The sequence below is a fragment of the Bos javanicus genome, chromosome 24 (genome assembly GCF_032452875.1).
Source record: "Bos javanicus breed banteng chromosome 24, ARS-OSU_banteng_1.0, whole genome shotgun sequence".
Lineage (NCBI taxonomy): Eukaryota > Metazoa > Chordata > Mammalia > Artiodactyla > Bovidae > Bos > Bos javanicus.
In genome coordinates, this window is record NC_083891.1 from 35320668 (window position 1) to 35335461 (window position 14794).

Here is a 14794-nt window from a genome sequence, read left to right on the forward strand (position 1 = left end):
AAGCCTCTTCTTTATTTGAGTTCACTAGGGAAAGTTGTGGAGAAGTGAGTAATGACCTCAATAACCTAGTAAAGGAAGGTAGCCAGGCTGAGTTGCCTAAGACATAAAACACCGTCCTTTTCCCCATTGGGTTTCCTCCCCCTCCTCCCCCTCTCCTGCCTTCGCTATGATTTAATAGCCTTTCTTAACACTTGCTCTGTTAATCCTGGGTGAGATTAACTCATTGCAACTGGATAAAAAGGCCTGGTAATTTTCCATATTTCCACTGCCCAAGTTCATCAGTCAACACGCTATGGGAACACACACAATTTTCCATGGAAATAGGTTTAGAAGTGGACTCCATAAGCCTTGACTATATTATTTTTAATATGTTTTGCCATTCTCATGGCTAGAACTGTAAAAACAGTTATGAAGAAGCAAGGAAGAGAGAGTTCTTTGGACTGCAAGGAGATCAAACCAGTCAATCCTAAAGGAAATCAACCATGAATATTCATTGGAAGGACTAATGCTGAAGCTGAAGCTCCAATACTTTGGCCACCTGATGCTAAGAGCCAACTCATTGGAAAAGACCCTGATGCTGGGAAAGACTGAAGGCGAAAGCAGAAGGGGACAACAAAGGACGAGATGATTAGATGGCATTATCAACTCAACGGATGTAAGTTTGAGCAAACTCTGGGAGATAGTGAAGGACAGGGGAGCCTGGCGTGCTGTAGTCCACGGGGTTGCAAAGAGTTCAACACGACTTAGCAACTAAACAACAAGGAAGAGAGAGATTTAGCCGCTCTACTGGGCCCAACCCCAGAACAGGTGGCTCAGTTATATCATCTTTGCTCATCCCAAGCACCTTGAAGAATGACACCATGACTGTCATTTTACAGGTAAAAAGTCAGTAACACTGAGAGGTTACAATTCATACCCAGGTTACACAGCCACACAAGGACTTAGCGTAATTCCTGGCATGTCAACGAGCACTTAATAAACAGTAGCAATTGCTCTTCAAATGGTGGACTCAAGAACTGGACAGGGACCATTCTTATTCCAGTACACTGTTGTCTCAGGAAACCACTAAATCCTGGGAGGATAGTGAGAGGAGTTACAAGTTGGAGGGAATTCACTTTGCATCTTTCTGTCCCCAGGTCAAATCGATGGGGCAGGGAACAGAGATGGGAATGTGTGGAATTCTCCACTCTTAACCTGTCAGGGTAAAGATGAGCAGACCCCATGTCTGCCTCTCTCACTGAAACCAGACGACACGTCTGTTTCACGTGTCTCTGTAAGGCTTCCATGGCTGTTTTCTATAAGAGGGTTTACATAGTTCGTGACTCTGAATCAGGACACATTCACCTGTGGTGTCTGGAATGCCCGTGGGTGGTGGGGAGAACCAACCCACTTTATCTGCAAGTCTGGGGGATTCAGGCAAAAATCCTGCACCAATCTTAAACCAGACATGTTCAAAGAATGTCTGATAAGCCGTAAAGCACAGCTGACATGGTGCTGCCATCTCTGTGTTTCATTTCTACAGGGCAGTGTTTTTCTGGAGCTAGATAAACAACAGTGACCACAGTAAATGCGCTGAAGAGGAAAAAAGGGAATTATAAGGCCAGTCCTCGGGTGACGTAAGTCGTGTCTCTGGAGGTCTTATCCTCTGTCAATAGACTTTTCCTGTGTGCTGACTCCAGGGTTTTTGTGGAGCCTCTTAAAGGTAAGATGAAAAAAGGCAGAGGAAGAGGGAGTATCTGGAAATAAGTAGGAAAAAGCAACAAAGAGGGAAAAAAATTACAACTCATAAAAGGACCATGATTATGGTTGAAATGACTCAAGAGGAATTGCTCCTTCTATCCTTTCAGATTCCACAGCTATAAGAAGCTCAAGACGTAAAGTTGGAGCTTCAGAGGTTTAAGTTTTGCATCTGAATTGTATTAATGAACTCCTTCATGCCTGCAAATGTACTTGTGTTTTCAGGTGTAAATGAAGGAAAGGAAACTTGCTTTTTAGAAGGAAAAAGAAAACAGTACTTACCTTTGTATCCCAAAATGGCTACTGTGATGGTAAGCAAGGCACACAAAATGTATAACAGTATGATAGAAAGCTTCAGTGCCCAATTATTTTTACATTTGGTACATTGTGTTCCTTCTTGAATACCTGTAAGAAAAGGCAAATCTTAACAACAGTAACCAAAAACACCATTTCAGAAGTAAAATTTTGCATTTTGGTTTAAATACTATAAGAATATAGTTTTCACATATGCCTTTCTATAGGTTGAGTGGTATTTTAAAATCAAACATACTCACCGCTTGAGCAACACATTTAACACAACTTAAATATTGCCATTATGTTATTATAAACATATTTAATGCCTTGAAAATAGCACAGAACTTTGTTTCATAGAACAGTTTCCAAATCACATTCCATTATGATAAGATCTCTATATGACAAAAGACTTAAAACACCCAAATCTACCTGTTTCGGCCACTGTTGCACCAACAGTAATTCAAACACAACTAACCAAAAAATAAATAAATAAAAGGGACTTTTCCCTTGACATTTGTTTCAGCGGTGTGCTTGAGTTAATTCCTACTGTTTTCAAGAGTCACTTGTCAAATTGGTAGGAATTTGGGGAGCTGGTTGTTAAATTGTTGGCAGCTTGAAATCAACCCTGGAGGGACTATTTACACCATGGAAATTTGCAAATACTATTCATAATGCCTTCACACATCCCAAATTGGTTTACCAGCATGCCACTGGCTATAATATAGTACATAACTTAATAATGTACTATAACTTACTATAGCAGAAAATATAGGTAATTTTAGGATTAAAATGCTCAATATATAGCCACTTTTGTACATTACATATATGCAGGAAACAGACACCGACCCTTATTTATCACAGTGATATGAATAACAACTAGGGAACAACCAGAAAAACCAGACATTTCTGATGGGAAGAGGTAAATTTTTATTGCTCACAGTTGAACTGTTTGAAAAACACTCTAGTCTAAGTGGTAAACCACCATCACTTCTGCAAGGGACTCCAGAAACTAACCCATAAAAAGGGAACTTGCCATAGTTTTATTAGAAACACAGAAGACAAAGGCTCTGGACACTTTAATGTGAAAATCACATTGTAAGGCATGTCGGGAAGGTCCTCCTCGCCCTGACTGGTTTTCCTATGTGGATCTCACTAATAGCGTCCCCCAGGAGCAATAGCACATAAAGGACTGATCTCCTAGAATTGTGCTCAATAACTTTTGATGGATAAATTGTGAAGATTAAGCCACAGCCGAAGTTCCTCCCCTTTGGTTTGTAATTTTACGCCTAGTGCCCTTCTTCAGTGAAAAGAGTCCTTCAGCTGTGTTTAATGCAAAATGATGAGAGAAACAGCATAGAACAATGCCTCAAATTTAACTTCCAGGGTTTAACCAATTCCTCCAGTGTTCTGGGTTATACACCCAAGGGGTGGGGGGCTCAAGCTCGCTCTTCCATGGCTCAGAGAAGTGATTCATGGCTTAGATTCTTCAACTTTCTTATTTCCATCCCTCAATACTACCACTATCCCATCCCACTGGATTCACCTGAAGGGCTCGTTAAAATACAGCCTTTCTAATTCAGGAAGTCTGAGAAGATGCCTGAGAATCTGAATTTCCACCAAGTTCCCAGGGGCTGTGATGCTGCAGGTCTGGCCATCGTGCGTTAGAACAATGCTTCTCAAGAAGTGCTCACAAATCACGTGGAAATGCAGATCTGATTCAGTAGGTCTGAGGTAGGAGCCAAGACTGCATTTCTAACTAGGTCTAGGAGATGCTTCACTGGAGGAACACATTTTGAGGCACTAAGGTTTGTTTTAGGAGATGGTTGTGCTGGATCAACCTTTGGTTAACCAGTCCCTTGAAGGTGAATCTGTAAAATGAGACGCATTGATCAAACAGACCTAGAGCTAACCAGCTTCTTAGTATCGTGTTTTTCTCGCTTCTTTTTCTCCTTTCCTTTCCATTCTCCTTCTTCCATCGCCACCTGGATGTTTCAGGGCCACCTCCTGTGTCCAAAACTGACATCGGTACCAGTCCTGCCAAGCCAGGTCTCCAACTTCCACCCAACTTACTTATTTCCATCCCTAAATACTACCACCATCCCAATCCTTCAGGTACTCAAACTCAGACATCTTGAAGTCTCCTCTTATAATTATTCTCTAATTCAATCAACCATCAGATATTTTTAATCTTCCTATAGATATTTTTGTCATGATCATCTCATCTACAGTTTATTGATGTTCACTTACTGGCAACCTGTTCCAGTATTCTTGCCTGGAGAATCCCATGGACAGAGGAGACTGATGGGCTACAGTTCATGGGATTGTGAAGAGTTAGACACAACTGAGCAACTAATACTTTCACTTTACTGCCTACTTGGTGCCAGACTCTGATCTAGGGACTTCACATAATCACCTTTCAAGCAGGGAGCAAGAGCTGAAAATGACATCCTATAAACATCATAGCTAGGATTTAAACCAGGGTCTGCCTGACTCCAAATGGCATGATATCTCCCCTACGTCACGGTGCCACTGCCTCTCTGGTCAAGCTTTCCTATCCATTTCCACGGCCCCAGTCCTAGTGTGAGATCTTCTCATCTCAGTGGAAGATTCCTCTTCCATTCCCACTGGAATCCAGCCTCACCCTGTAACAAAACACTGCTGACCTCATGAAGGTGCCAGAAAGAAAAAAATAAAACAAGAAAACTTTCAACGGTTCATTCTTAACTAAAGAATGAACACACACACAAACACGTTCATCCGCTCTTAAACTCTCTGTAATCTTGAGAGTTTAAAATGAAACAAAGTCCTCTTATACCCAGGCTTCCCAGGTGGCACTCGTGGTAAAGAACGTGCCTACCAATGCAGGAGATGTAAGAGACATGGGTTCAATCCCTAGGTCAAGAAGCTCCCCTAGAGAAGGGCATGGCAACCCACTCCATTATTCTTGCTTGGAGAATCCCAGGGACAGCGGAGCATGGCAGGCTACAGTCCATAGGGTCCCAAAGAGTTGGACACAACTGAAGTGACAGCACGCATGCAGAGTGAAGATATTTTTGGAATTGGGAGGGGAGAACAGGTAGAAGGAAATCAACCTTGAATATTCATCAGAAGGACTGATGCTGAAGTTGATGCTCTAATACTTTAGCTACCTGATGCAGAGAGCTAACTTATTGGAAAAGACCCTGATGTTGGGAAAGATTGAAGGCAGAAGGAGAAGGGGGTAGCAGAGGATGAGATGGTTGGATGGCAACACCGATTCAATGGACATGAACTTTCGCAAACTCTGGGAGATGGTGAGGGACAGGGAAGCCCGTCGTACTGCAGTCCATGGGGCTGTGAAGAATCAGACATGACTTGGCGACTGAACAACAACAAAAGCACAGGCAGACCCACAGACCTGCTGCATCTCATGTTCAGAAAGCAGTTAACATGCTTTGGTGGCAACTGTAAAACACAGGAGAGTAGACCCCAGGCTGCTGTGGAAAGGCTAATGACACTTTCATGGCTGATGTGAGGTTTCATTCCTTTTGGGTTTTAGGACCCTGGCGGGGGGTGAACTTTTCACATCTCTCCAGGGCTATTTCTTACATTCCATTAGAAGAGCCTCAGAAGATTTGGTCAGAGGGGAGATGACAGCAGATAACAGAATCTGGGGCTAGAGGGTTGCCTAGAGGTCACCTGGTCAAGCATCGTCCTGTTACTGATGGGGAGAGTGAGGCCAGATACAGCAGAATCAGAAAGAATGCATCCTGATTCCTGGTGCGGGAGTCCTTCCCTCCCCTGACTGCCATGCCAGCCGGAGCTGGGTTTCTTCCTGGACACCTTGGTCTGACAGCTCTGCTCCCAGACAGTGTCACTGGCCCACATGCCGAAGAGCAGGGTCACTTCCTTGTGACATGCATTTCTCCTTGCTGACTCTATCAGCATTTAATCAACATCAGATGGCACCTCCCGTCCCATTTGACACACTTTCTCTGTCTTGTTTTCTCTCCCTCCCGAGACTTATTTTTCATAAAAATTCTGTTTTATCTTTCCCTTTCTGCCCTCCGCTGGGAGGACATCTGGCCAAACATACGGATGCCTACTACAAAGAAACCCTGCTGGCTCACGGAGCTGGGGGACCCCCTCCTCCTTGGACCTAGATGGTCACAGAAAACATTCAAGAGAGATATCCCCCTGTTACCAGCCTTTGTAGTGTTTGTTTTCTTAGCATTACTTTCCAGAGATGGGAGACTTGATTCCCACTGCAAGGGGCGGGTAGGAAGGGCAGGGAATGGATCGAGGCAAGGCTGCAGAGAAGAGATTCTAGCTCAGGAAGTGAAACTTCTGTGCCCCTCACCACCGAGAGAGCCAGTTTATTACAGAGCCTGGCCCAAATAGCACATCTGCAATTCAGCAGCCCACGGACAGAACGTGTCTGCAGGATCCATGCCCTCCCTCAGGCTACCCGCCTTGCTCTAGTCCCACTGAACTAGATTCTAGGCTCCTGTTCTGAATGCATCTTCCAGTGTCCAGGGCTGTATTATACAAAAAACACTGGGGAAGCCAAAGGAAGTCAGAATCCCTCTGGCTAACTCCTTGACTATTCCGTGGAAGTTCAGAATAGGCTGACAACTTGGTCCCCAGCCCACAAACTCCAAGTTCCCTGATTCACCCTTATTTCCAACAACACATTTGTTTAAAGGGAGAAGATGGGGTTTGATGGGGCCGCCGATCAGGGGGTACTTAGCCGGTTGGAGAGAATACATTGAAACGCTGCGGGAATGATGGTGCAGAAGGCCAGAAAAATTGACCAGCAAAGAGAATTCCTTTCTGCTGTGGCTCTCCACAAAGAGCCCTCCCAAGTTCTGTGGTCCCAGCCCCAATCCAGTCTGTTTTTCTTATCTTTTTGGAAAACAAGAGTCTCTTTCATTATCTTATTTTTCGACCATTACCAAAGGAGTGCTCTCTGTTAACACGGATGCGTACTGATCAGCAAGCGGCCTTCCTCCCTATGTGAAGGCTGGTGCTGTGGGCGAGTGCAGGGCACTTCCCAGCTGTCTTAATTACCATAAGGGTCCAGAGCTCAGTGGTGTTGCCATAAAGATCATGTTACCACAGAGAAGCTCCAGAAAGCTGGTAGACGGCAAATTCAGAAAACCACAGGTTTTGATCTGAGTTTTTTTTTTTTAATCTGAGTTTTATAGTAACCTTTTCATGTGGTTTTTTTATAGCTATTAATCTACTTCCTGGTGGCATATATTCCCATAAGCCCATGAGAATGATTTGGCCCTAACAGTAAAACTGATGATTTCAAATTCATCCCTATGATTAAAATGCCCTGAAAAGCAACAAAACAGTAAGAGTTAACATCCTAGTTACTTGGGATGTTGCGCAATATCACTAGAATAGCAGTTAAATACATAAAACATTTTATCCCATGAACAATTAGTTTTTCCTTATTATAAAGACTATTTACTAAATGATGGGATATGGGTTTAGCTAGCATTTTTTTTTTTTAATTAATAATGAGCATTTAGTTTCCAAAATACAAATCCCTGGAAACCTTACTAGGGGCTTCCCTGGTTGCTCAGATGGTAAACAATCCTCCTGCAATGCAGACCTGGATTCCATACTGGGCAGGGAAGATCTCCTAGAGAAGGGAATGGCAACCCCCTCCAATATTCTTGCCTGGAAAATTCCATGGACAGAGGAGTCTGGCGGGCTACAGTCCATGGGGTCACAAAGAGTAGACATGACTGAGCAAACACATGGACACCTTACTATGCCAAGTTTCTTAAGCAATGCAGGGAATCATGATAACAGGAGGACAAGAATTAAAAACAAAATCACTTTCTGTGCAAAATAAAGCCTTACCACATCTCTATATTCATAAAGATGTATTCAAATCAGAAAAATAATTTACATGAGTTTTATGAATTTGAAATCTTTAGCATTCCTCCTGAGCTTATATTAATATTCTGCACATTTACTAAATGTATAGTTTCTTTCATTAATTTTTTTCATGTATATGCATGGGGCTTCCCCATTGATTCAGCAGTAAAGAATCCCCCTGCAATGCAGGAGGCACAAGAGACACTGGTTCAAACCCTGAGTTGGGAAGATCCCTGGAGAAGGAAGAGGTTAACCACTCCAGTATTCTTGGTTGGAAATCCCGTGGACAGAGGAGCCTGGTGGGCTACGGTTCATGGGGTTGCAAAGAGTTAGATGTGACTGAAGTGACTAAGCACGCGTATATGTATAAAAAGGGCAGCCAGTTCTGTTTTGGTTTTAATGCAAAAAGTATACAAAGTATACATGCATTATTTGTTTAAATTTTATAATGTATACGTTGTCTGCTAAAAAAAGAATTGTTAAGGCCAAAAGCCAGATAATGATGCCACTCAGAACATACAATGTCTGCCAGGATGTATACTGTCTCAAAAGAATGCCATTACTTTCTCCTTGTAGTTTTATAATAAGAAATCCTTTATTATATGAACTGTAAACAAATGCCTTCAGTTCTGAGGAGAGGATTCCTCGCCCCGGGGGGCAGTTCATCCATCACGTCTCTTACATCTGCCCCTCGCGCTGGCCGCTTCCTCCTGGCCCTCTTCCTATTCATTTCATTCTATGGGCATGGAGTTTATTGTCAACCCTCCTAATGATACACTTCAGCAGCCCTGACTACTTCATTATCAACATCACCAAACAATGTCCTTCTGTGATCAGGCATTCAATGTTTTAATTAAAAGGACGCATGAAAATTCAGCTCCAGCTTGGGCCATTAGATTCTGCCGTATAATTGAGCTGGACACTTGGACTGCACAGGTATTTGGAGGAAAGCCACGAGATATTTGCTTAGTGGATGAGAGTTTGCTCTTGCAGCAAATGTGAAGAGGAATTGCTAAGGATGGTGGCCAGTCTAGAGGACCCGATGTGTGCCACGTACCCCTGCCCAGCTACTTTGTTGTTGAATCGTGTCCGACTCTGTGACCTGCATGGACTGTAGCCCGCCAGGCTCCTCTGTCCATGGGATTCTCCAGGCAAGAATACTGGAGTGTGTTGCCATTTCCTCCTCCAAGGGATCTTTTGATCCCTGGATCGAACCCTCGGTTCCTGCATTGGGAGGCAGATTCTTTTACCACTGAGCCACCAGGGAAGCCACACCCTTTAATAACCTTGCCAAGCAGGACTTCTGATCCCAATTTATAGATTTTTAGGAAAGTGGGGGTCAGCGAGGTTGAGTACCTAAGCCAGTAAGTGGCTGAGCTGGGAGCTAAACCCAAATGATCACAGGTTGCTCCTCCCAGGTTGCTGACCTCCAGAGGTGAAAGCAAAACAAAGCCAAGTGAAGTATGCCTAAAGAGAGAAATCAGAGGAGGCAAACAGGTTACACTTGTGGAGTGTTCTGTTGAAACCCAGGGCTATAGAAACATCCTTTCAAATGCTGAGAGATGAGCCCTTCTCAGAAATGAAGAAACAGGGAATGAGATGGTTGGATGGCATCACCGACTCAATGGACATAAGCCTGAGCAAACTCTGGGAGATAGTGAAGGACAGAGAAGCCTGGCATGCTGCAGTTCATGGGGTCACAAAGAGTTGGATATGACTGAGCCACTGAACAGCAACAACAGAAACGAGCAGGAAAACCTAGTCTCCAGCAAGTTAACCATTACAGGCCTGAGGTTTCTACAGGCTATAATTTCTCTTCCTATTCTATGGTGACATACTTGAGCAGCAAGTTTATTCCACTCTAAATAAATCCTCATTATCTCTTGGAGGGATCAGGACTGGCTTGGAGGTTTGGCTGGTAAGGTCTGTTGGCCCCTCGGAGGAATCGTCCCCCAGTGGTGGTGAAATTTCTGGAATGGAGTGGCCTGGGAAGAGAAGATGATTTTAGTCTTAAAACGATATTTTTATTTATTTATTTGCATGTGCTGAGCCTTAGTTGCAGCACATGGGATCTTTAGTTACAGCATGCCAGATGTTTTAGTCAACTCTTAGCTGTGGCATGTGGAATCCAGTTCCCCAACCAGGGATTGAACCTGGGTCCCCTACGTTGGGAGCACAGAGTCTTAGCCACTGGATCACCAGGGAAGTCCCTGAGAAGGTAGATTTATACTCAGTAATTTCAAGGTAAACTATGAGGCATGCAGAGCCTTGAGCTTGAAACCAAAACAAGCTGGTTGCCCCTGTTGAGTTTTCTTCTAAAGTTCTAGTTCACTGAAATAGAAGCTTTAAAAGTCAATGGCTAACCCATCTATGGACCCAAATAGTTGCTGGTGGTTCCAGGCTGCAGGAGTTGGGTGAGATAAGTTAGTGGAAAGGAAGGAAGGGAAATAAGCCTTTATTAAGTGGTAATAAAAAGTGAATGTATCAAGCAGGTTTCCCTGGTGGCTCCGTGGTAAAGAATCTCCTGCCAATGCAGGAGACACAGGTTCAATCCCTGGCCCAGGAAGGTGCCACATGCTGCGGAGCAACTAGGCTCGTGTGCCACAACCACTGAGCATGTGCTCTGGAGCCTGGGAGCCGCAACTGCTGAAGCCCGCGCACCACAATGAAGACTGGCCACCACTCGTTGCAGCTAGAGAAAAGCCTGTACAGCACGAAGACCCTGCGCAGCCAAGAAATAAAATAAATACAATGAGTAAAAAACTAACATCTAGCCTCTTAACCCCCCTTTTTGAAAAAACCTACTTGGAGAACTTTAGACAAATCCAACTCTTTTTACAAACACCAGCTTGACCCCGTGGCTCGGAAATCCACTGCCACACTAACAGCTCCAGGTGGTCTGGAGTAGTCAGGGTGCTCACTGCTACCATCCTCTGACCATGCAGGTCCTTAGAAGCTCACAGTCCGGAGGAGGGCAGTGGTCGACTCAGCCAGTGTCCATCTTACTAGCTAGGGAACTGCAGCCCAGTGAACTTGACCGCCCTCCCAGGCTGGCCCTGGCTTCAAGACTCAGGTCTCTGAATTCTCCACCTAAGTTCTTTAAATCCCAAAACACAGCCCACCATACTTCTTTGTTACCATATCCTATTTATTCAAGAAACAAGGATGTAGCATGTAGTCTGTACCACGCACTGGGTATCACGGTGAACAAAACAGATGACAATCTCTCTCCTCATAGAACTTACACGAGAGTGGGAAGCTATTTTAACTGCTCTTGTTGTTTAGTTTCTAAGTCGTGTCTGACTCTCTTGCGACCCCATGGACCGTAGCCCACCAGGCTCCTCTGTCCATGGGACTGCCCAGGCAAGAATACTGGAGTGGGCTGCCATTTCCTTCTCCAGGGAAAGCAAGAAATGGACAGAGGCCGTGTGGCGAGCAGGTGGATGGCAGTGGAAGCAGGCGGTCAGAGAAGGCTTCGGGGAGGAAGATCTGAGCCCAAGCTGGAAGGAGCACGGGCTGCCTGGGCTGGGTGCTCACAGCGCGCCCTCAGGGTCTGCCTGCTTCCTTTCCACATCCCAAGATTGGCCCTCCATCTCCCTGCAACACTCTTCTCTTACCAAATGCCTTCTTCTAAAAAACAAAACCTTCGTCATAAGTTTCCTCCTGGATGAATCCTCTCCTAATGAGCCTCCCCCAAGCCCTGAACCCCCTCGGTTCTTCTGAAAGTCACATGATATAAATCTATTAGGTTCATTTGTGTGGTTTTCAAATAATTCAAATGCCATCATCTTGGCTACCACCCCGGTGTGTGTGCGTGTTAGTTTGCTGAGTCGTATCCGGCTCTTTGTGACTCCATGGACTGTAGCCCGCCAGGCTCCTCTGACCATGAAATTTTCCAGGCAAGAATACTGGAGTGGATTGCCATGTCCTCCTCCAGGGGATCTTCCCAACCCTGGGATAGAGCCCGGGTCTCTCACCCTGCAGGCAAATTCTGGCGGTCTGAACCACCAGGGAAGCCCACCACCCTGGCAAGGGAATGCAATTGTTCTGGAGGGCTGCTTTTGCCTTTCTCTGAACAAACCAAACGCCTCCTCTACCCACTATACGCCCTGCAGGTTCACATACATGAGCCTGGAGCGTAGAGCCCACCGTGGACACACGTGCTGTCACCCCTCAGCCGGCCCCAGTCACATGACTGGCAATAGCGCCACGTATGAGGCTTTCACAACCTTCTCCCCCACTTTGTGGCCAGCTTCCTGTGTGACAAGGGACACGCCGAGCTCGGTGTCCCAGAGGCCAGGGTGTAGTCGTCCTGGGAGAGGCATTCAGTTAAGGGTCAAAATACAGACACACGGGACACCTTACAACCAAACAAGCAGGAAGCCCGGGCTCCAGAGTAAGCATTTTCTTTTCACCACTGGAGGGGAGGGCAGTGCAGTGGGATTTACTAACCAAAGAAATGCAGATCTATAGACCCTTCTGGTTTGCAAGGCTGTGTCTGGCATCCCTCAGCTCTCACAGAACTAAACCCGACAGAACAGAGGTGAGAAAGCAAACTCACAGCCCGAAACTTGCCTTGAGCGTGCTTGCTTTTACAGTGTCATTTGGGGGCAGCTGAGCGGGCAAGTCTCAGTTAATGATAGTGTGTTTGTTGTTTATCACTGAAGCAGTGTTGGGGCATGTGGAAATTATGCTTCAGAGCAGGTGCTGGAAAAAAATAAAAAAGACAATCCATGCTTCTCTCACAGACCTACTTGATTTTTTTTTTCCAAACCAACAAAACTACTGCTTTGATGAAAAGAAAAAAAAAAGGACCTTAGTGTCAGTGAAAATACCAATCAGCCCAACACACACTCTTCATTTCTGTGTGAATATGTTTTCTACTTTCTTCAAGTGAAGACAAGAGCTGAGGACACTTGAATTAAGGGAAAAGTGAGCCAAGACAAAGAGTTGACTCATTGGAAAAGACCCTGATGCTGGGAGGGATTGGGGGCAGGAGGAGAAGGGGACGACAGAGGATGAGATGGCTGGATGGCATCACCGACTCGATGGACATGAGTCTGAGTGAACTCCAGGAGTTGGTGATGGACAGGGAGGACTGGCGTGCTGCAATTCATGGGGTCACAAAGAGTCAGGCACGACTGAGCAACTGAACTGAACTGAGCCAAGACAGAGAGACAGATTTTTACTGTCGGAGTTTTAAAGGAATTATCTGTTCCTTGAGGAAGGCAATCTTGGTTCAGAAGCTTGAAGAGAAGTTGATCGATTTGAAATGACCCAGATGCAGGGCGGCAGGGGAAAGCTGGTAAAAAATAAGTAATGAGGAAAATGAGAAGGATCTATTGTACAGATCACAGGATGAGTTGTGAGGGGGGTGTGGTCCCTAAATTTGGTGAAGAGCATCTGTTCACCAGCTTGGTATTCACATTTGTGATTAAAAATGGACAAAGGACATACAAAGGAAGAAATCTTTGTATGGCGCATTCAGCCCTGGGTGTAGAAGTCAAAGGAAAGAAACTGGAAAATAAAAGTGGAGAATCACTACACTAGAAAGTCAGGAGGCATGCAACCAATTACAAGTAAATGTAAAGTAAGTGGGAAAGTACATGCTTATTAACATTGCCATGCCTTTGTAAACAGTTCATAAATGAGTGTTAAATTTAGAAATCTGTTTAAAGCTGAAACAACTAGATGAAAAGATGGATAAGTACATGTATGTGTATGTATACACACATATACACTCATGGACAGAGGAGCCTGGGGGGCTACAGTCCATGGGGTTGCAAAGAGTGGGACGTGACAGGGTGACTGAGTAGGCAACACACACAGTGACTTTCTTCAGACAGTAGAGATGCTTTTTAAAAAGCATTTCCAAAGCGAAAATCAAATTCATGATTTCCCATCATTTCTCAGGGCTGAGCTGGAGCCAGCTTACTCCAGCTGCTTATATCTCCTCACATTTTAAAGATGGTTCAGTAGTAAAGAAACTGCCTGCCAATGCTGGAGACACGGGTTCAATCCCTGGGTCAGGAAGATCCCTGGAAGAGGAAAAGGCAACCCACTCCAGTATTCTTGCCTGCAGAATTCCATGGACAGAAGAGCCTGGTGGGCTGTAGTCCATGGGGTCGTAAAGAGTCGGACATAACTGAGCGACAGTATGTAGTGCTTAGGATAAAATCATTTAATTGTATTTCATGCTCAAAGAAATGAATCTTATTGCCCAAATGGCCCAACACTCCTCATTAGGGTTGTAAATTGGTTAAACAGACTGAAAGAAGAAGAGGCTTTGGACAAGTTTCTTGGGACAACAATGTCCAATCTGCACCCAGCTCAGGATTTTCCCCAGTACTCCAGTGAAGGTGGAATTTAGAATTAATAGCAGGATCACCCACCAGGGAGTCATTCATATATTTTATTTCTACTATGCAGCACCTATCAGTTTACATAAACTCCCAGAAACCTGTATATAGTTTAGAATACAGTGTGGGTTCATTGCTTATTATTCTTTAAATTATTCTTTAAAATCCATGTACCTATGGATACCTTATCTTTGACAAAGGAGCCAAGAATATACAATGGAGAAAAGACAATCTCTTTAACAAGTGGTGCTGGGAAAACTGGTCAACCACTTGTAAAAGAATGAAACTAGAGCACTTTCTAACACCATACACAAAAACAAACTCAAAATGGATTAAAGATCTAAAGTAAGACCAGAAACTATAAAAATCCTAGAGGAGAACATAGGCAAAACACTCTCCGACATAAATCACAGCAGGATCCTCTATGACCCACCTCCCAGAATGTTGACAATAAAAGCAAAAATAAACAAATGGGACCTAATTAAAAGCTTCTGCACAACAAAGGAATCTATAAGCAAGGTGAAAAGACA

The 14794-nt window shown here is 44.5% G+C and overlaps 1 protein-coding gene across 1 annotated transcript in view; it reads right to left on the reverse strand.

The window, feature by feature from the left end:
• Positions 1–14794, reverse strand: part of COLEC12 (collectin subfamily member 12) — a 182716-nt gene that overhangs the window by 37707 nt on the left and 130215 nt on the right. Inside the window, exon 3 of the mRNA XM_061399806.1 lies at positions 2020–2142. Coding sequence (XP_061255790.1) covers positions 2020–2142 — 123 coding nt within the window. The remainder of the gene's footprint in view (positions 1–2019; positions 2143–14794) is intronic.